General features: G+C 53.5%; 5 protein-coding genes across 5 annotated transcripts; 1 reads left to right on the forward strand and 4 right to left on the reverse strand.

Annotated features, from left to right (window-relative positions):
• Positions 1–770: 770 nt before the first annotated feature.
• Positions 771–1,753, reverse strand: CDEST_15423 (uncharacterized protein; the record flags this gene model as incomplete). The annotated part of the gene is made up of 2 exons (XM_062931579.1): positions 771–841; positions 910–1,753. 2 exons carry the CDS (start codon positions 1,751–1,753, stop codon positions 771–773), a joined length of 915 nt encoding a protein of 304 aa, XP_062787630.1.
• Positions 1,754–2,891: 1,138 nt separating this feature from the next.
• Positions 2,892–3,428, reverse strand: CDEST_15424 (Putative P-loop containing nucleoside triphosphate hydrolase; the record flags this gene model as incomplete). The annotated part of the gene is made up of 3 exons (XM_062931580.1): positions 2,892–2,899; positions 2,953–3,338; positions 3,391–3,428. 3 exons carry the CDS (start codon positions 3,426–3,428, stop codon positions 2,892–2,894), a joined length of 432 nt encoding a protein of 143 aa, XP_062787631.1.
• Positions 3,429–8,276: 4,848 nt separating this feature from the next.
• Positions 8,277–11,558, reverse strand: CDEST_15425 (Putative quinoprotein alcohol dehydrogenase-like superfamily). Its single transcript, XM_062931581.1, has 3 exons — positions 11,421–11,558; positions 9,747–11,360; positions 8,277–9,694 (listed from the first exon to the last, which is right to left on the reverse strand). Exons 2-3 carry the CDS (start codon positions 11,337–11,339, stop codon positions 8,336–8,338), a joined length of 2,952 nt encoding a protein of 983 aa, XP_062787632.1. The 5' UTR covers positions 11,340–11,360; positions 11,421–11,558; the 3' UTR covers positions 8,277–8,335.
• A 305-nt stretch (positions 11,559–11,863) lies between these two features.
• Positions 11,864–12,786, reverse strand: CDEST_15426 (Putative het-s prion-forming domain, prion-inhibition and propagation, HeLo). Its single transcript, XM_062931582.1, has one exon. The coding sequence runs from the start codon at positions 12,730–12,732 to the stop codon at positions 11,878–11,880; it is 855 nt and encodes a 284-aa protein (XP_062787633.1). The 5' UTR covers positions 12,733–12,786; the 3' UTR covers positions 11,864–11,877.
• Positions 12,787–14,591: 1,805 nt separating this feature from the next.
• CDEST_15427 (Putative NACHT nucleoside triphosphatase, WD40/YVTN repeat-like-containing domain superfamily) lies at positions 14,592–17,706 on the forward strand. The gene is made up of 4 exons (XM_062931583.1): positions 14,592–16,309; positions 16,367–16,558; positions 16,613–17,291; positions 17,372–17,706. The coding sequence occupies exons 1-4, from the start codon at positions 14,648–14,650 to the stop codon at positions 17,431–17,433; spliced, it is 2,595 nt and encodes an 864-aa protein (XP_062787634.1). The 5' UTR covers positions 14,592–14,647; the 3' UTR covers positions 17,434–17,706.
• The last annotated feature ends 2,216 nt before the right edge of the window (positions 17,707–19,922 follow it).

The following is a 19,922-nucleotide window of genomic DNA, read 5'->3' on the forward strand; positions in this document are numbered from 1 at the left end:
GCCCAGGACGACGCAATGCGTCGGCCGTTGTAGACACTGTGTTTGAACAGTAAAGCCCGCATGCCAAAATAGTATGTTTGTAAGTAACTAAAATACAGTAATTCAGAGACAAAAGGCACAGGAGTAACCAGGACGTAGACAATGAAAGCTTCAGGGGGAATGACACGCCTAAATACATCTGTCATCATGCGAGTAAGTAGAAATGGGCAGAATCGCAATAGCACTTGCTGCTTTTCCATGATCAGTGATGATAGCTGTAGAGTGTTGCACATCCAACCGTACCGACAAGACACAGGAGGGCGACGATCACAAGTCGAAAAACCCAGCTCCTCCATGCCTCCACCCAGATCCAGGCAGCCTTTGGTTGTTTTGCCGCTTTTGAGCTAAGGAGAAGGCGCACAATATTCCCATGCCCATTCTGTCTCGCCATGGACACAGCGGTTTGCCCCTCTGTATCTATGAAGTCGGTTTTCGCTCCCGCAGAAAGAAGGATGGTAACGATACGCTCGTCGCCGTAAGCAGAAGGCCAGAAAATTGGTGATTGTCCAGAAGATGACAAGGAATCGACATCGACCTCACTTTGTTGAGTTAAAAGTTCAACAACCTGCTCTCGCCTCTTGTTTGCGGCAATCCAAAGGGGCGTTCGGCCAAAACTGTCTCTGGTGTTCAGTTGAACTGCTGTCTCCAGCAGCTTATCGATTTCGTCCGCGTTGCCTGTCTCAGCCGCACGATAGAGGCGACCGATGTCGTCCCACAAAGGCTCCACCTTCTCAAGCGGGATATACTGGCAAAGATAGTGTAAAGATACTAACTGGCCGCAAGCGGAGGCTGTGAAGCACGCCTGGGGTGTTATAGAGGCTCTAGTTTCAGCGCTCCGTTGTGTAAGAAGGTAACCAACAAGCTGCTTACAAGCCGCGGTTTGAGCTGCGGCCTTGACGACGTCTTCTGTGATACGGACCTCGTCTCCGCGCTTGTTGAGAAGCAGTGCCATGATCTGCTGGCCTCTCCTCCAGTTTCCAGCTGCAGCCTTGACGACGTCTTCTGTGATCTGGATCTCGTCTCCGCGCTTGTCGAGAAGCAGTGCCATGATCTGCTGACCGCTATTCTCGTTCGCAGCTACAGTCTTGACGACGTCTTCTGTGATGCGGACCTCGTCTCCGCGCTTGTCGAGAAGCAGGGCCATGATCCCCTGGCCATGAAATACATTTGCAGCTGCAGCCTTGACGATGTCTTCTGTGATGCGGACCTCGTCTCCGCGCTTGTCGAGAAGCAGGGCCATGATCCCCTGGCCATGAAATACATTTGCAGCTGCAGCCTTGACGATGTCTTCTGTGATGTGGACCTCGTCTCCGCGCTTGACGAGAAGCAGCGCCATGATTTCCTTGCCACTATCCTCGTTTCCAGCTGCGGCCTTGACGACATCTTCTGTGATCTGGATCTCGTCCTCGCGCTTGTTGAGAAGCAGTGCTATAATTTCCTGGCCACTCTTCTCATTTTCAGCTGCAGCCTTGATGACGTCTTCTGTGATCTGGATCTCATCCCCGCGCTTGTCGAGAAGCAGCGCCATAGTCTCGCAGCTACCGTACTCAGCTGCAGTCTTGACGACGTCTTCTGTGATCTGGACCTCGTCTCGGCGTTTATCAAAAAGCAGCGTCATGATCTGCTGGCCACTTCTCCAGTTTGCAGCTGCAGCCTTGACGACGTCTTCTGTGATCTGGATCTCGTCTCCGCGCTTGTCGAGAAGCAGTGCCATGATCTGCTGGCCACTGTAGCGATTCTTGGCTACACCCAATAAGATTTTCTCATCCGTTGCAAAAGGGATGTTGCTTTCCAGATACCATTCCACAGTTCTACCTTTGCCATGTTGTACAGCAACTTCATGGTGATAGTTGCCAATTGCACCAGGATCTTTTGCGCTGAGCCTCATCCATTCATCCGCACCAAGAACGCCGACTAAATCGAATGCACATAAAACCAGCAGAACTGAAGGAACACGTGCAACGGCAACCTTGAGCTTACCCTCCAAGTCCCACATTAGCGGCTTGCGCTCAATCAAGCCCCTGACTCTGTCTTGCCAATCGCAAAGGCGTGAAGCACTCCCCTTTCTAGTCAGAAACTGAAATAGGCTTCGTCCTAGCATTTTTTGTTCTTCCTGTAAGCCTGCCTGCGCATGCTCTGCCCAGAACAGGTCGCAGTACTCTTGAAGATCGTTCTGTTGTGGGTCCTCGAACACTCTGCCAACGTTATTGAGGCAAGTTTCGGCTACAAGTGCATTGATAGACACTGGTTGGTAGGCCACCTGAGACTCGAGGAACTCTCTGACCGACAAATGCGAGAAGCGAAACGCATCCTGCGCAAAATCGAAGATAACGAGGTTGCAGCATAACTGCAGCAGCTGGGCTTTTGAGATCTTGTAAACGAGACCATCCTTTGGTAGACATACAGCGGCTAGGAAGTGCTCTGATTTCAATTGCTGTCGACCACAGAGTAGCCAACTAAGAGCGCTCCGGGTTAATCGCCGGTCTGTCTCTGCCTCAAATGATTCGATTCTGGATAGAATCTCTCGATAAAGATCTTCCAGAGTTCTTGGTAGTCGTCCAAGTCTCTCAAGGATTGCTTCATCAGTCCGCTGGCGGCAAAGCTCCTGCAACTGGAGGCTTGCCCAGCGAAACCTAGGATAGTCAGTACTTCATCTATATCGTAGGGCAATACAAACATACATGCCATGCGCGTTACATGTGAGCTTGTCAACGATCTTGTCGCGCAGCTCTGCTTTGTTGAGGCTGGATCGTAGCAGCTCTCCCTTGCTGATTAGATGTACCGTCTCTACCTGCACAAAATGGTTGATGTCTGTTGTGTTGCGGTCTGAAGAGAGGTGTAAGTTTGGGTAGTTATCTAACTTGTAGACAATATCTTGATCATCCCGACTAGAGACAAATATCTTCAGGAGACATGGAGATGTCTCCAGAAGATCCTCCAGCAGTTCCAAGAGACGACCGCGACTTGCTTCGGCGCATTCGTCGAGGGCGTCGATAACAATAGTTGCCGTCGCGTCTTTGTATCGATCAAGCAGTTTGATGATCAGGTCCTTGCTTTCTTCAAGGCGAAGCGGCCCAGACGCGAACCCGTTTTCTTCTCGTTGTTGGTAAGCCCTGACGGCGTCATCGAGAAGCGGCCCTCCGGCAACAGGGGCAGAGAGCTGTCTGGCAATGCTGGCTGCTATCTGGGAGGGATCGGAGCGCCCAGGCTCGGCTGGGTTACGGGAACAGTAAAAATACACCGGGGCTGGAGTTTGGTTGTTCGAGAATGCATTTTGCGCGTCTTCAACAACAAGTGAACTTTTTAACCCTGTTAATAACCGAATATCTCATTTGTACGGATCTTCTGAACATACGTAAGCTTGCTCTTGCCGGAGCCTGGGATACCATGAAGCCATAGGATCGACGAAGCGCTTTCGTTCTTCCACTGGAGAAAAGTCGGGTCTTCGAGAAGCCATTTACCTGTTCCTTCCATGACCTCACTGTATGTTTGTTGGTGGTGCTGTTGGTGTGGTTCGTTGGAGAGCCAACGGAGAATCTCTACTCTCCGTTTCACTTAAGGAAGTTAACAACCAAGAAACAAAACCTAGGAGCAGAACTAACAGTCAAGTTGATCCGTCAGGGCGCTGAGTGCCTCGTTCCAGCGTTTGACGGGGTCGTTGAACCCCTTCAGCATCTGCTTAAGCTCCCCATGCATCTCAAATTGAGCTTCGCTGCGTGAGCGCACTGATCTGTAATGAGGGGCGGGGACCAACCTTCCAAGCCGAAGACGGCAGAACACTGAGTTACGTCCTGTTGGGCTTCGGTGATGGCGGTAAACGCAGAATCCAACCTTTTTTTCTCTCCCCAGAAAAGCTGGGTCCGGGACCAACCACCTTTGGCGAGCGCTGACAGGTGTGTGGCTTGGAAGCACACTGTGCAGTCCAGTCGTCTGATCTGAACTCACCTTCCAGTGCGTCTCCTTAAGCCCTCTAAGCAAACCATCTTCTACGTCGTATCTCTCAGTGGACCATTATTGCCAGGTGCATCAAGTCCTCATTGCCTTCGCAGAAGGCATCAGCCACCATCACAGCCCAAGGCCTCTGGAGCCGAGGTCCTGAGTGCCCGTGCCCGAAAAGTAGGGCCGGCAGGCTGCCCGTTGGTGGTTGGCGCCGCGTCCAGGGTCGAAGCGGAAACCTTCCGGATCAAACTATGTCAGCAGCTCTTCAGTGCACGCGGCAGCGTCCTGTTGCTTGTCTTTAAACACTTAAACACTGTCGCTCGAGGCAATACGTCCGCAGCGGATCTTGAAGCCTATCCGGAGTCACCACCCGCCTCCTGGGGTTGGAAGGGACATGTCAGTGTTCATGCTTGGGAGCTTAAAGACGGGCCATTGATGAACAGTCTGTTGGCCGCTGTGGGGACCGCACCTGGCGATAAAGAGGTGACAGAATCCATGCATGCTTCTATGCGAGTCATGGACATAACCCATCCAGGATGGTCTGACTGTACTTAAACAGGCCAGCCTGTCATTTCCACCTGGCCCTAGCTCTGTAACACTTATTAGGATAGCATTAGGCCCACAAGCCCGTGGTGATACCATCCACTCTTTAGTACGAATAAGACACTCTTTTCTGCTCACTCATATATGCATATTCCGCTGGCCACCCTGACTAACCGTCAAGAGGTATGTGGGTGAGCACACAGAGACCACGTACTCAGGTCCAATCGATGCCTGCTTTCGACGACTTTCTGCGTACGGTACTCTCTCTTCAGTACCGACAGAGTCTTGTCATCAGGCTTGGAGATGCATTTGCATCATGACAACGCCTGGACTACAAAACGGGCTAGTATCGGTTGTAGCTCGTTCACTCCGGCGCAACCCATCGTTCCAACTTCCAATGTCGCGATGGCATTGCAACCAAACCAAGTGAGCTCTGTCCCGCTTTCGTATGGGATCCGTGCACACTGACCAAGCGTCTTCCTCTTCTGAATGAGTTTAGACCTAATACTTGGTTAAATAGTCTGAAGGCTGTACCTCTACCCAAGAGACTGCGTTTGTGATGGGTTCCGGCCGAAGGCGGGATTACCGGGCCCGGGTGGGCTTTTGTCTTGTCTGAGCAAAGACCTCGTCTTCGATCAAAGTGGCTGGGTTCAGGGCGTCCCCATCAACGCTCCACAGTTTGGCTGGGCAGCGCGGGACGACGTAGGTAAACCACTTTACAGGGGTCTCTATCTTGTAAGCCCCTGAGCAGTCCGCTAGTTTTCGCTTGTCTGTCAGGAGGCCTTGCTAGACTTGCTTGTTTGATGGCCTTAGTGAGTATCCCGTCGCAATGTAGTAGATGTGAGGAATATCTGCCATTCAGAGGTCAGAGGCCGCCAGACTGTCTGGCGTAGGGCAAAAGGCGCGTTCTTCCAGGCGACCGACAGGCCCTCCTCAGGGCGGAGGTCCGCTTTTGGCTGGGGTTGGGCCTGGGCTTTCGTCTGGGGTATGATCTGCGGGCGGGACGGAGCCCGATGGGGCCCGGGGTTGTGATTGGTGCTGAGGCCGTGACGGTGGCCCAGCTCCAGGTCAGTGTCGAATCGTATTCTTCGATACATTAGTTACTTGCCATGAGTTCGGGTTCCAAGCTGTATACACTGAAGCTCCTTGAGCAAGACTAAGTAAGGTTAGTGGGATAAGAAGAGAGAAACTAATGTATAGAAATGGTGTCTAAGAACGATGGTGTTGCTCGGAAGACAACGCCGAATCAGCAGAGGTGTCTGTGTAACCGGGGATCAGCGCCGTGCAATCACGTGCGCCGCTCTTGCCGTGGCGCCTCGCCCATGTGTGTATACTGACATGTAAGGCGGACAACAGTTTGGGCATCACGGTAAAGTGTTACGAGGGTCAGTACTCTGTCGCCGTGTGCTGTGACGGCGGCAAGGAAGAGCGCCGAAAATGTGGCTGAGCACGGTAGCAGACCGCGGAGTGGAATATCGTTGCATTCGTGGCGCAGTTACGCAAAATAGCTTTGCTCTTTGTGGGTGGTTGGCGAGCATGAGCTGATGCCCCTTAGGTTTTGTGTGGTTCGCCAAAACATGCCATTTGCACGCGGGCACCGACGATCTCCCACAGCCAAGCAAAGGCCGTTGTATGTGGCCAATAAGCTCGACCTGTCTGGAGGAACTCATCTATTCCAACCATATTCAATGGCTCATCCGCAGGAAGCAGATTGATCCTGGCTCGCACCGAGACTAGCCTCATTGAGGTGAGACAGTCACTGGTCGCCTCACAGTCTAGAAGCCTTGCAGTAGCGGACGGGGCTCAGACGACATGACATTTCGGTCTTCTCAAAAGCAAGGTGAGCCTGCTAGTACGAATGACCTGCGAATTGTACCAGTACATGCTTCCTTAGGGGGCCTACGTATCTCGTCGCGACGTAGGAGTGAAGAAGGAGCAGCAGGCAGCCCACGTACTGACACGAGCAGCTGCAGGCTATGGACTTTACTGGCTGGGTGACGGCCGTTTTCATTTGCAAGCCTTCTCTCAGGGGACCTACGAGTGAGTGGCGGCTCTTGACATGATTGTGCCAATGCGTAAGCCCGGCAGCGTTATCCGTAGGTGTGATAAGCGAATGTGATTCGAGGCTGACGAGCTCCAGCTATTAGCTGAACGTCGCATGGGCGCCAGTCAATGTAACGCCAACTGAGACGAATACGAGCACACAGAACGCCGCTCAAATGTGCCAAGCAAGCCAAGATGGGCTTGCAGCGCAGTTGGGCAACCACGTGTTCATTGGAATGAACGAATGCAGTGCTCACAACCACCAGTGAAGATGGTTGACTCCAGTCTTGTTGTCTCAGTTGTGGGACAAACCCCGACTGTTCGAGCCAGGCCCGTGTTCGATCTGACCCAGCGAAACCCCAAGATTCGGCGAATCCTCTTGAGGGTGAGGATCCCTGAGAGCCCAATGTGACAGAACCAGTGCGACAGAACCAGTGTGACGGAACCAGTGAGGCAGAACCAGTCAGTCAGTCCTTTTTGCCCGTCTGACGGCAGCCTATTTGAGCTGAACATGTTCCAGGGTTTATTGATTTGTGTCGACGGGCTTCGAAAGCGGCGTCGTTCCCGCGTCCCAGAATGTGTTCCAGCAATTGGACACAAGTCACCTGCGTCGGTGGCTGTGCGGTAACGGGACCGGGAAGAAACAATAGCCATCCACAAAACATAGCCCTCGGCGAGCCGTAGCAAGGCTGTGATGAACTGGTTGCCACGCACGAAGGGCGTCAGCGCTAGCAAATCGAGGACGGCGGAGGCCCCGTCTGCCCTTCCAGTTGCATAGCCTGGGACGTCGTCGTAGCATCGTAGCCTGTCAGATTTTGTTCTTCAATCTTGTCTTGCCGCGTCCATCAGTCGCACGTCTGTTACTGTAAAATGTGCATCTCGGTGGGCCTGTTTCCAAGGATTTGTATGAGCAATATCAAGACAGTCCGGCCGCAGTTGTTCCCTCGGACCCTTGGCCTTATGAAAGCTGGCGATTAACAGCAACAGAGAATGCCTGGACTACAGTTGACACCGCAGTCGGCTGCAGAAGGTCTTTATTCCCCAGACTGTCCCTCGGACTGCATCCCAGGTCCAGGAGGGCATGAATGAGGCCAGACTATTGATTGTCGATGGCCATGGAAATCACACAACGACAGAGTTTATGTGGCTCTGCTATATAAACAACATCCATCTGTTATCCTTATCGCCACACACCTCCAATGTCCTCCAGCCACTTGACCTGTCAGTCTTCAGCCCTCTTAAGGTGGTCTGGATGCCTCAGTCAATGGAATGACTCTACTATTGTAGGCAGGCAAGAGGAACTCCTTGGGCTTTCATTTTAAGGCTGCCCTGGCAGGCGTAGCGATCCGAAACATAAGAAATGGCTGGAAATACACTAACTGTGGCCTGTCTCTATGGCCAAGCCCCTTATGAACTCTCTGCTGCTTCCATCAACACCAAAGCCAACAGATCAGGACAGCAAAGGGCAGGCTGGAAGCAAGGAAGCTGAAGGCTGGGCATCTGCGTCATCTATAGGGGCTCTTTACTACATTTGCCTATTTTGTCAGCTGAGAACTTGTTCGAGCCTTCTAGAGACTACGCTGGTGCGATGTCGGCGCAAAAGTGGTCCCACAACTGCTAGCAGTGCAATCGTAGCTTTCTGTGCCCATTAGTCAGTTATAAAATGGAAGTTTCTCCCCCACCCTTCCTGTGTCACGCATTAGCCATACGATATATAGACAACGCTGAGAGTACCATTAATGGCTTGGCAAAGGACGGATAGCTTTGTAAATTACAGCTGTTGACTTTCTAACGCAAACTGCACCAGCAGTACGCGGCCTGATCGACAACCAAGAGCTATTCTCGATCCTTTCACCGCGTCACACTCCGCTCGGTACTCCGGAGGTACCCAAAGGATATTATGAGAGTTATTCGCAATCCATACGCCGTGCTGTGAGAGCACATGATGCCGACCATCAGGACCTTGGCTTGGTTTCTGGATTGTCACCTCGAACACGTTTTCCAAGCTGCTGTGGCCCTCCAGCGTCTGCTGGCACTGGCCCGTGGCCGCGTCCCAGACCTTGACGGTCTTGTCGCGGGAAGCCGAGGCCAGCTGGCGCCCATCCGGCGAGAAGGCCACCGACCTGACCCAGTCGCTGTGGCCCTCCAGCGTCTGCTGGCACTGGCCCGTGGCCGCGTCCCAGAGCTTGACGGTCTTGTCGCGGGAAGCCGATGCGAGGCGGCGCCCATCCGGCGAGAAGGCCACCGACCAGACCGGGCCGCTGTGGCCCTCCAGCGTCTGCTGGCACTGGCCTGTGGCCGCGTCCCAGAGCTTGACGGTGCTGTCGAGGGAGGCTGATGCCAGCTGGCGCCCATCCGGCGAGAAGGCCACCGACCAGACCGTTCTCCTGTGGCCCTTTAGCGTCCGCTGGCACTGGCCCGTGGCCGCGTCCCAGAGCTTGACGGTGCTGTCCCGGGAGGCCGATGCCAGCTGGCGCCCATCCGGCGAGAAGGCCACCGACCTGACCGTGCCGCCGTGGCCCTCCAGCGTCTGCTGGCACTGGCCCGTGGCCGCGTCCCAGAGCTTGACGGTCTCGTCGTCGGAGGCCGATGCAAGCTGGCGCCCATCCGGCGAGAAGGCCACCGACCTGACCCATTCTCTGTGGCCCTCCAGCGTCTGCTGGCACTGGCCCGTGGCCGCGTCCCAGAGCTTGACGGTCTTGTCCCAGGAGCCCGATGCAAGCTGGCGCCCATCCAGCGAGAAGGCCACCGACATGACCGAGCCGCTATGGCCCTCCAGCGTCTGCTGGCACTGGCCTGTGGCCGCGTCCCAGAGCTTGACGGTGCTGTCGAGGGAGGCCGATGCGAGCTGGCGCCCATCCGGCGAGAAGGCCACCGAGTTGACCTCGTCGCCGTGACCCTCCAGCGTCTGCAGACATGCGTTCCAGTCTGAGTCTATCTCTGAAAGTACAGTAATCCAGGCTGGTGCTTCTGCTTGGAAAAGTCGTCTCACTACGCTGCGGGTAGGGCTAAACAGAAGAGCAGCTGTGTAAAGTTGCAGCGGAAAGCTTTCGACACACTGTTTGTAAGACAAGATAAACCGAAGGGCATCTCGGACGATTTCTGTAAGTTGTGGTCCTCCTGTGCCTGCCTGTAGAAATCTCAGATGGTTTCCTAATACAAAGAAGGTTTGCTAGACTTACAACTAACGTTTCCAGTTTTTGCATTGCTACCACTCCTTGTGGCATGCCTTGTAAAAGACTCTGAGCCTCTAGCCAGTGGAGATAGTGCCTTTTGAGGAAAGCGTGGACCCTGGCGTTGTCTTGCACATCACCGTGCGCTGGGCTTTCTACCGGATTTGAGTGCTCAAGGTGGTCAACCCAGTGTGTACAGGAGTACTTCAGAGGGGATAAAGGATTAGGGTCAGGTGGTAATGCATCCTCTAGAGGGACTCCAGGGGAGCACAGCTCATAGATGTCGCGTCTGAGCGTGCTGGATAACACGTCTAGAGACCTTGAGAAGATGACATGGTGCTGGTGCGCGATGCCAGAAGGCAAGATCTGGTCGAACGCCGTGTATTCCTTGTTCAGCAGGAAATCCTTGGCTGACTGGTGCACAAAGTAGACTGTGTCCTCGCGAATGGTGAGAAAGGAGCCGCAGAGGCTGATAATCTCCTGAAGGGACTTGTGATCGTCCGCCAGATCACGACACTCTTCGATAAGTGTGGTGCACTCGGCGAGCGAAGGTGGGCGATACGTCGTCGCCACAAGAGCAAGGATATGCCCACAGAGCTCGGCGTCCTCTGCTGCACGGATTTGTTGCACCATCCGTTCATAGAAAGCATCAAGTCCAAGTGGGAAGGTCTTGATCTTCTGTAAGGCCTTCCAACGAGGTGTCTTCTCAAGTTCTTGGCAAACTAATGCGACCCAGAGAAATGTGCCGTCCGCATTAGATGCTAGATACTGACGTACTTCGCTGGCGGTATCATCTCGGTAGCCTTTTAGTTGGCTAAGTTGTGATGTCTTGAACGTAATGTAGCTGTCTACAGCTGTTGAGACCGACTTCGCATTGACCTCAAGGGATAGCCTCTGCGCTACCGTGCGTAGCCGTTCTTCGATCTGCGGCCAGTTGCGGCTTGAGACGAGCCATTTCGCACTGGTCGATTGCGATGTTTCTGCAATCAGGACGAGTAGCTGTTCAAGGCCCGTTGAGCACTCGTCTAGTGCATCGACAAGGAGGCAGACGCCCTTCGGCTTCGAGTCGTGGAGCATGCTCGTGAAGATCTCCGACATCGCCTGCCATGCATTCGTGTCCTCGAAAAGCGCCTTCCCGGCTACATCGTACTTCTTCTTCATATGCGAAACGAGGGACGGGTCTTGGTCGAGGAGCATGAAGATCAAGCCGCGCAGTACGGCTGTCGCGGTGTTGAGTCGCTCGTCGGTGGCTTGGCAGAAGAAGTAGGACAAGAGCGTCCTCTGAGCGCGTGTTGCTTCCAGCTCGTCGATGATGCCGCAGAGGAGCATGGTCTTTCCCTTGCCCGGGTCGCCCTTGACCCAAAGCAGTCGCTGGTCCTGGTCGTCGCGCCATTGGCAGAAGTCGGGGTTGTCGAGCACCCAGACGTAGGAGTCCTTGAGCAGACCGCCCTTGGTGTCCTGGATGCGCTTCTTGTCGTGGCGCGGGTTGGTAACACGTAGGTCGGCCAGGACGTGGTTTTCGGTCGATTGGAGATAGGTCCTGTTTCCGACATGGACTTCCGCGTTGCCGCTGGCGTTTATGGTTTGGGCTGCATTTGACATTACAAGTGCAGCGCATGGACTCTGGTGCTGTTAGTTTACTTATCGATCTAGTGTTAGTATCTCCTAGTAGCTGACACGAACCTTGGTTACTACTCGTAGCGACGGACGACCAGAGAAAGTTCATCGGAGATGAAACTAGAGACGGTGAAACTGCTGTGGGAGAGTGCTACTACCTGACGCTGCCCGGGAGGAGGAAGACGGATCCAAGAAGGCGGGGAGACCCCTCGAACGCGGCCTGATGGGTCAGCTGCAGACTGACGTGCCGTGTTAAGACATAACATACAGGCATGTACAGCGGCAAACGCGCCAATAGGACCGAGATATACTATTTTTGGACTTCCGCTGGAAACCGCCTGTTTGGAGGCAGTTGTGATAAGGGCTGATCGGTCTTACATGTTAAGTCGACGAGATACTCAACAATACTCGAGCACAGCTGAGCATCCCCTCCGACGGTTCTGTAGTTGCTCACATTCTAGTTGAACCTTAACGGCAAAATCGTCTGAATTGAACGTCCCTTCAGTCTGGGCAAGGTGATTTGCTAGAACCGCACACCGAACCGACCTCCAATTTGTACCCTGGATGTGTCTTTCGCGTCCACTACTTCTGTCGAATTCGACGTCCGCTCCGCAATGGCAACACCACGAAACATCTCCTCGCTGTATTGGTTACCAACCTGGACGTCCGCATTGCCGGCTCCCCTGACTTCCTTGGCGAAATTTCGACTGGAGATCGTCTGTACCTTCTGCGCAGTAGCATCGAACAATGCCTTGTCGGTATCCTGAGCCGCTTCCTTCAACACTGCCAAAGTTGGCTCGTCCTCGACATCTTCAATTTCGATCCCTGCCAGCCGGCGGCAGGTGGCCTCCACAGGAAACAGCTTCTCCAAATCGTCGACAAAGCCTGTGATTCGGTCGATGGTCCTTTCGAATTCTCGTCCGTCATACAGCGCCCAAGCCGTCTTCTTGGCCAGGCCTATGTCGTTCTGCCTCCGATGCGCAACACCCTTTAGCCGATCGTGGAGCCTGCCGAAGACCAGCGTCAGGTCCTTCTCCGTATAGAGGTCCAGCTCCTCTGGCTTTGCGGTCTTCTCGTATCGACGGGACGTTTTGTTTGCTGCCTGGAAGAGGTCCATGATCTCTTCTAGGATCGACTGTGCGAGCTGGACTGGCTGCTCGACGGGCGTATTCGTGCTAAAAGTGGCATCCTTGCTGACATCGACCGCTTCGCCCCATCTGCTGAGGCGCGTCCGGGCCACGTCCAGCTTGAGTTGGCATCTCTGGTAGTCACGCCCGAAACGGCGGCCCAGCTGGATGTACTCGAAACAATCCACGCAGTTGTTGAAAAGGGCGGCAACGCTCAAGGCACCAGTGACAACACCGAAAACTTCAGCCATGATAAACGTCGATTGTGCAACAGCACCTGGAGTTCCACATGCTTCGGCCAGTAGCAGGGAGAACCTGTGCGCTCTTTAAAGGCCTCAAAACCGTGCCGGCAGACGTAGAAACTGCGCACAGCCCTGCCAGCCCGCATAATCAGGCGACGGCTGCGCCCGGAGGGCTTACAACCAACTGGGTCGCAGTCAAGCTGGCGTTCTTGAGCGCTCCAGCCCGCTTGGGGTCCTCTGAGGGAATTCCAGACGACAGCTCGCGCTACAAAGATTGGGGCTGCAGTCATGCAGGTCATCAGCGCATGTGCCTTGGTTAGTGCAACGGCGCCGTTCATTACAGGTATCTAGCAACACTGACACTCCACGCATGTACCACATCACGTAAGGCTTGGCAAGCTACTTGCACGCACCCAGGCGTGTCCAGAATAAGAGACGTGTCAAAGGCCGAGCAAGCAATTCCATCTGGGATTGATGCCTGTGCTATCCACTACGCCAGTCGTAATCACCCTTATGGGGATTCAGCCTCGATTGAGAGGTGCTTCCGAACAAGCGTGTAGTACATCAAGCAATACATCAGCAAGCTCAGTTAGCCTGCCACTCACGCTGGCTGCAGCGCTCTTGCGGTTATCGCCAGCCTCTTTGGTGTTCGGACTGTACATCTTGCGTTGGTTAACTATGGGCGATCGTAGCTTCAGTTTGGGTTAAGGCGGGTAAATAAGTAGCGGACAGGAACAATTAAGGTCTGGCGACGCTGGGCTTGAGATTCTAGCAGAGCCCTCATAGGGGTGCTGGGTCGATCTGACGGTACGCCGTTAATCACCCCTGACTGTGTGCAATCGGGTCCGACCCCTCAGTATTTCCGATTTGACCGATCATGTGTTGATGCCTAATGTACATTTTTCAAGACCAAATACGCGGAGAGTACTGATCGTTAATCGATTCTGCCTTGTGCGAGCTGAGAATCCATGAAGCCACCAGAATCTGCCTGGGCGTCAACACTGAGGCTTGTCACGAAGGCTGGTGACACAGCATCAATAGTCCTGCCACCTCCACCCCTTGTGGATACTTTGGATAAGCTGCTCCCTGCAGAGCAGGGGCCCGCCACAGGCTAGTCGATTTGGCTAGGGAGGAAGAGCGTGTCGATTCTACGAGACGCAGCCCAGGTAGCCGATCATGTTTTCATGGATGCATTTGGACGGAAAGTAATTAAATCACGGGCAGGAACTACGCAGCGGCCGTGAGTACAGATGAGCAAGCAAAGATCCATTTGGGGAACGAATAGAGCGATACTACGTGAAAAGCACAGGCAATGTGGACCACACCGAGAGTAGGGCTGACTCTGGCGGCAAAAGGCACGTACGCAGTCCGCATTGAGAATCAGTACGGCGGGCGGGATATTTTCGACTGATGCATCTCTTCTCGTTGCACTAGCCAGGTGGCATTTCGACGTCGGTGAGATGGCTGTCCTTGTCTATTTTGAGTGATACCATCCCAAGTTTGCCTGCCCTCCTGTGTTAGGTATGTGATGGAGACGTGTGTAGGCAAAGTCCCGCCGTCCCATGCGATAACTAGCCGCTGTACCATTGCTTTACCGAACTGCTAGATTGAGATTCTGGGTATCTGTGACCTGTGGGTACTTGTTGGCTCGGAGAAGAAGCAACCTGGAGGCGGTGTGCCTCTCCTTCGCCTTCCAATTACAGAACATTATTGACCTCGTGATCGGCCTTTTGCAGCAAAACCTCAGCGATTGGCTACAATACGATGCTTACCAATTCGCAGTCACTGCCCCTTTGAGACGAGTGTGCATATGCAAGCGCGCTAATCATACGTGCCCCTCTTCTAACAACCCGATCAGACTCGGTCATCAGTTAACAGTGCTCCTTTCTTTACGTGCAAGCAAGGAACAAAATCATCATCAACCATGAGCGAAAGCTATGGAACAGAAGTAACAAACACCGTCGGGAGCGTGACAGCCTCTGGCTACGCCCGAGTTCACGTGGGCAACTATACCGGCGACACCGTCATCCACAACTACAACGAACCTCAGCGCAACCGATGCCTCGCCGATCTGCGATTGACCGACCCTCGCGATGAAAAAACACGAATCGAAGATACTAAAGGCGGCCTCCTCAAGGGAGCATACCAATGGATCCTGGACCACGAGGACTTCCGACGATGGCGAGATGACAAGCAAAGCCGGCTGCTCTGGATCAAGGGGGATGCCGGCAAGGGCAAGACTATGCTGCTATGTGGCATTATCGATGACCTATCCAAGTCGCAGGGGCAGTCGAAGCCAAAGTTCAAGAACCTCTGGCGCCCTATCCGTCCACAACTACTGTCCTTTTTTCTCTGCCAAGAGACCAGTTTGAATCTCAATAACGCTACAGCTGTCCTACGAGGGCTGATGTACCGTTTGATTGACCAGCAGCCTCCCCTAATCCAGCACATTGAGAAAGCATACGAACATATAGGAAAACAGCTTTTCGAGGGCGACGATGCATTTTACAAACTCTCGAGGATCCTTGCCAGCATGCTCTGCGACCCGTTGGCAAAGAGATGCTACCTGGTGGTCGATGCTTTGGACGAGTGTAGGCGAGATCAGCAACAACTCCTCGACTTCATCATGAAGAGTGTGTCTCATTACCCTGCGAAATGGATTGTGTCGAGCCGAAACCGACTAGACATTGAACCGGCCATGTGGCTTGACGACTCCCGGACACGAGTTAGCCTTGAGTTGAACGAGAAACATGTCACTCAAGCACTCAACACATTTATCAACCACAGAATCTCAAAGCTCCCATTATTAAGAAGCGATACGTCAACACATAAAGATGTCCGCCGCGAAATTCTATCCAGAGCCGAGGGAAACTTCCTCTGGGTTGATATGGTTACTCGAGAACTCCAAGCAGTTGAGCCATCAAGGATGCTAGGCATCCTGAAGGAAATACCGTCGGGTTTGATGCCTTTTTACGACACGATGATGGCAAAGGTTCGCAATCAATCACGGGAGCACATTCAGCGTTGTATCCAGTTACTCTCGATGGCAACCGTTGCTTACCGACCACTTACCTTGCAAGAGCTCGGAGTTCTATCAAAAGCACATCAAAACGCATCTCGCGAAGGTGATGTTAGGTGGCTAGTTGACAGGTGCGCCGCTTTTCTCACAATTGACCAACATGGATGCGTATATCTTCTCCATCAGTCGGTCAAAGACTACTTTACATCCTCGCCTAATTCGATTCTGGAAGCCTCTCTCGCTGCCATTCATCACACGATGGCGTTGCAGTCAATAGAGGAGATGCAATGTACCTTACGACGGAACGTCTACAACTTGGATTATCCCGGGTCACAACCCCCATTAGGTGGCCCAAACCCAGATCCCCTCGCATCAATTCGGTACTCCTGCCTCAATTGGGTCAACCACCTTGTCGACGGGACTAAGAACCCTCAGGACTTCACTGACGGTGGGGTTGTTGATCGATTCCTGAGAAGCCATTTGCTTCACTGGCTAGAGGCTTTGAGTCTATTGAGAAGCCTGCCAAACGGGATTCTTATCTTATCAAAGCTTTCGGCTCTACTTCAAGTAAGTCATAACGACGACGACCTTGATCTATTATAAGCCCGCGCTAACTATTCAAAGTTGAATCAAGAATTCTTTCAACTAATGAAAGTTACCCGGGATACATTGCGCTTCCTAAGATCCCACATCGTCGGTATTCAAGACAGTCCCCTTCAAGTCTACAGCTCAGCCCTTGTATTCAGCCCAAGAAAGAGTGTAGTCAGAGAACTCTTCTACGAAGAGGAACCAAGGTGGCTATCCATGAAGCCAGCAGTGGAAGATGAATGGAATGCATGAGAGCAGACGCTGGAGGGCCACGGCGGAAAGGTCGAGTCGGTGGCTTTCTCGCCGGATGGGCGCCAGCTTGCATCAGCCTCTTGGGACAACACCGTCAAGGTCTGGGACGCGGCCACCGGCCAGTGCCAGCAGACGCTGGAGGGCCACAGCGGCACGGTCAAGTCGGTGGCCTTCTCGGCGGATGGGCGCCAGCTGGTATCGGCCTCCGACGACAAGACCGTCAAGCTCTGGGACGCGGCCACGGGCCAGTGCCAGCAGACGCTGGAGGGCCACAGCAGAACGGTCACGTCGGTGGCCTTCTCGCCGGATGGGCGCCAGCTGGCATCGGCCTCTTGGGACAACACCGTCAAGGTCTGGGACGCGGCCACCGGCCAGTGCCAGCGGACGCTGGAGGGCCATAGCGGCTGGGTCAGGTCGGTGGCCTTCTCGCCGGATGGGCGCCAGCTGGCATCGGCCTCCTACGACAAGACCGTCAAGCTCTGGGACGCGGCCACGGGCCAGTGCCAGCAGACGCTGGAGGGCCACAGCAGCTTGGAAAACGTGTTTGAGGCAAGAATCCGGCAACCAAGTTCAGGGCCTTATAATCGGCATCATGTGCTCTCACAGCACGGCGCATGGATTAAGAATCGCTCTCACAACATACTTTGGTTACCTCCAGATTACCGAGCGGCTTGTCACGCGGTAGAAGGATCCAGAATAGCTATTGGATGTAAGTCGGGCCGTGTGTTGCTTTTGAACTTTGCGTTAGAGAGTTATTAACTGTAATCACACGGCTGTCTGTCCTTCTAGTAACTACTAAGTCATTAATGCTACTCTTAGTGTTATCTGTATATCTTATTCCTAACGCGTGACACAGGAAGGGTAGGGGAGAGAGTTGTTTCTTATAATGAGCTAGCACAGTTACAGCATGTTCTAGAATCTTCCAACTTGTCCTTTTGCTCCTAGTCAAAAGAAGCGATTTTTACAGGCTACAGCCGTAATAAGGCTCTGTCAATGCCCTCGCCACGCATGGATGTTCCATCATATTACAGAATGTTAGCTGGGCCTGTAATAGTGGTCGAACTGCGTTCAAATGGTCTTTCCATTCTCTCTATTATGGGAGGTCCGTGGTGAAATCTCTGCCCCTTTCTAGAATCCCCTCTATTGTCCATGACACCATTGTCTTGTACATGGTGGACTTTAGGTCCTTTTAGCCAACCAGGGTTTCCCACTGATTTTTGGATCAAGCTTTTCTTATCACTAAGATAAGTATACCAACATCAGACTACTCATGACCAGTTGCGACCTAAACCTTCCTTGGGAGGCTACATGTAGATGGAACCTATGCTTTATTCCGGCTTGCGGGAGGCAATATGGAGTCGCTGGCGGCACTTCCGGCCGAATGATCGGCGACTCGCTGGACAAAAATGCGATACTCAAGGTTATTAATTAGAGTATAACCAGCTGATTCACCCGTCATGCGGCGGTAGATCGCGGGAACCAGGGAAGCACCGCGCTAAGAGAATCCGCTGGGGTTCGTGATGGCAACCTTGGGAGGGTAGCGTCAACAAGGGCCGGCGGTCGGGCTCCGAGTTCGCCCGGGGCGACGACCTGTCGGATGCGGCGCGGGCTATGTCAACTTGCTGACCTACCTCTGGTTTCTCGTGTATTATGGGGTCCCCTGCTTCGCGCTCGTCTGGCTTCAATGGAGGGGGTCCATCCGCTCAAAAGTGGCTCAAGTGTCACTATGGCTGATATGTGGCTGATCGAGAAGGCGGGCTATCCCATCGAGTGCGGATTAACGTCAAAAACGCCAAGGCCAGAAGTACCCACTATTATACCCGCTTTTACCCCGCACTTCAATGAGTACATGACGAAACATCATTTGCACCTATGTTTTCTTCCCTACTGTCACCACCAAAATCATCATTTTGTTCAATGCCGCGATGTCTTCTAGCGATTCCGATGCCTCCGGGGCTTCCGGGGCTTCCGTACGGAGCTGTATTGTGGTCGAGCTCCTTCCTGAAGACCTCGCCGTCGCTTGCACTGCCGACTGTACGCCGGAGCGGTGCGATAACAGCACAGTCCGGCCCCACGAACCCCCGGCCGTTGAACGCGGGCGGCCGGGCACCTTCAGACCCTTTGACGTACCGGCCCGGGACCGAGGGATACGGGACCTACCGGCAGCCCCGCTTGACCTATTCCTCCAGTATGTCCCCCGGGACCTTGTTGAGCAGTGGGCGCAATGGACGAATACGGCGCCGTTATCCAAGGAAGGCCCCCGGGCTAAACGGTCAAGAGTGTATGAGTGGAGAAAGACCTCTGTAGAAGAGATTTACCTCTTCTTAGGAATCCTACTCTATATGGGGATTCACAATGAATCTCAAATATCAAGATACTGGTCAACTCAACAGCAAAAGGAGGATCCTATCCATCTATTCACCCGGTTTATCTCCCGGGACCGCTTCCAAAGTCTACTCCGGCAGCTACGCATCTTTAATACCTCTGATTTCCAGCCTAGCCAGTCAGGTCAACGCCAGGCCCAAGCCGGGATGCCGGATATATACCGGAAGGTCAACGATTGGTCAGCCCATATCCAAGAGACTGGAGATTCCTTCTACGTAGCCGGCTCTGACCTTACTGTTGACGAGGCTATGGTCCGGTTTACAGGCCGGTCCCTAGAGACGACAACAATACCAACAAAGCCGACCCCAACTGGCTTCAAGGTCTGGATTCTTACCCAATCAGGCTACTGTCTACGGTGGCTCTGGCATGTACACGGCAAGGGCCCGTACGGACTAGTCCCTCAAGCCCGGCCAGCAGATAGTCAGGCTGGAGTAGCTACCACGGTCCCATTGACGCCAACGCAGCGGGTTGTAACAACACTTGTTACCTTACTTCCAGTTGCAGTCTACCACGTGTTTTTAGATAATCTCTTTGCGTCTGTGCGGCTTCTTCGGGCCCTCCGGAAGCAGCAAGTCGGGGCTTCTGGAACCTGCCGGAAAGACAGTGGGATAGATAAGATCCTTGTCACCGAGAAGGAAGCAGAAGGTCAAGGTATCTCTTGGGGGCAGACCCATTGTATCCCTGCCTTAGATGGGGAGGTATGAGATTACCAACTACTTTCTATAGAAATCTCTGTACTAACCAGTTTATCTATTTTTAGGTCAATCAATTCACCTGGAAGGATAATGCTCTTGTCCTGTTTATGACAACTGTCTTCCGAGACGGCCAGGAGGTAACCCGTCTCCGGCGCCGGCCGGCTGGAAACTCTGCAAGTAAGCGGGCTGCCTGGCAAGTCTTTGGTCCAGACGTCCGCAAGAACCTCCCAGTACCTAAGGCAATTGATGAGTATAACCAT

The sequence above is a fragment of the Colletotrichum destructivum genome, chromosome 11 (assembly GCF_034447905.1).
Source record: "Colletotrichum destructivum chromosome 11, complete sequence".
Lineage (NCBI taxonomy): Eukaryota > Fungi > Ascomycota > Sordariomycetes > Glomerellales > Glomerellaceae > Colletotrichum > Colletotrichum destructivum.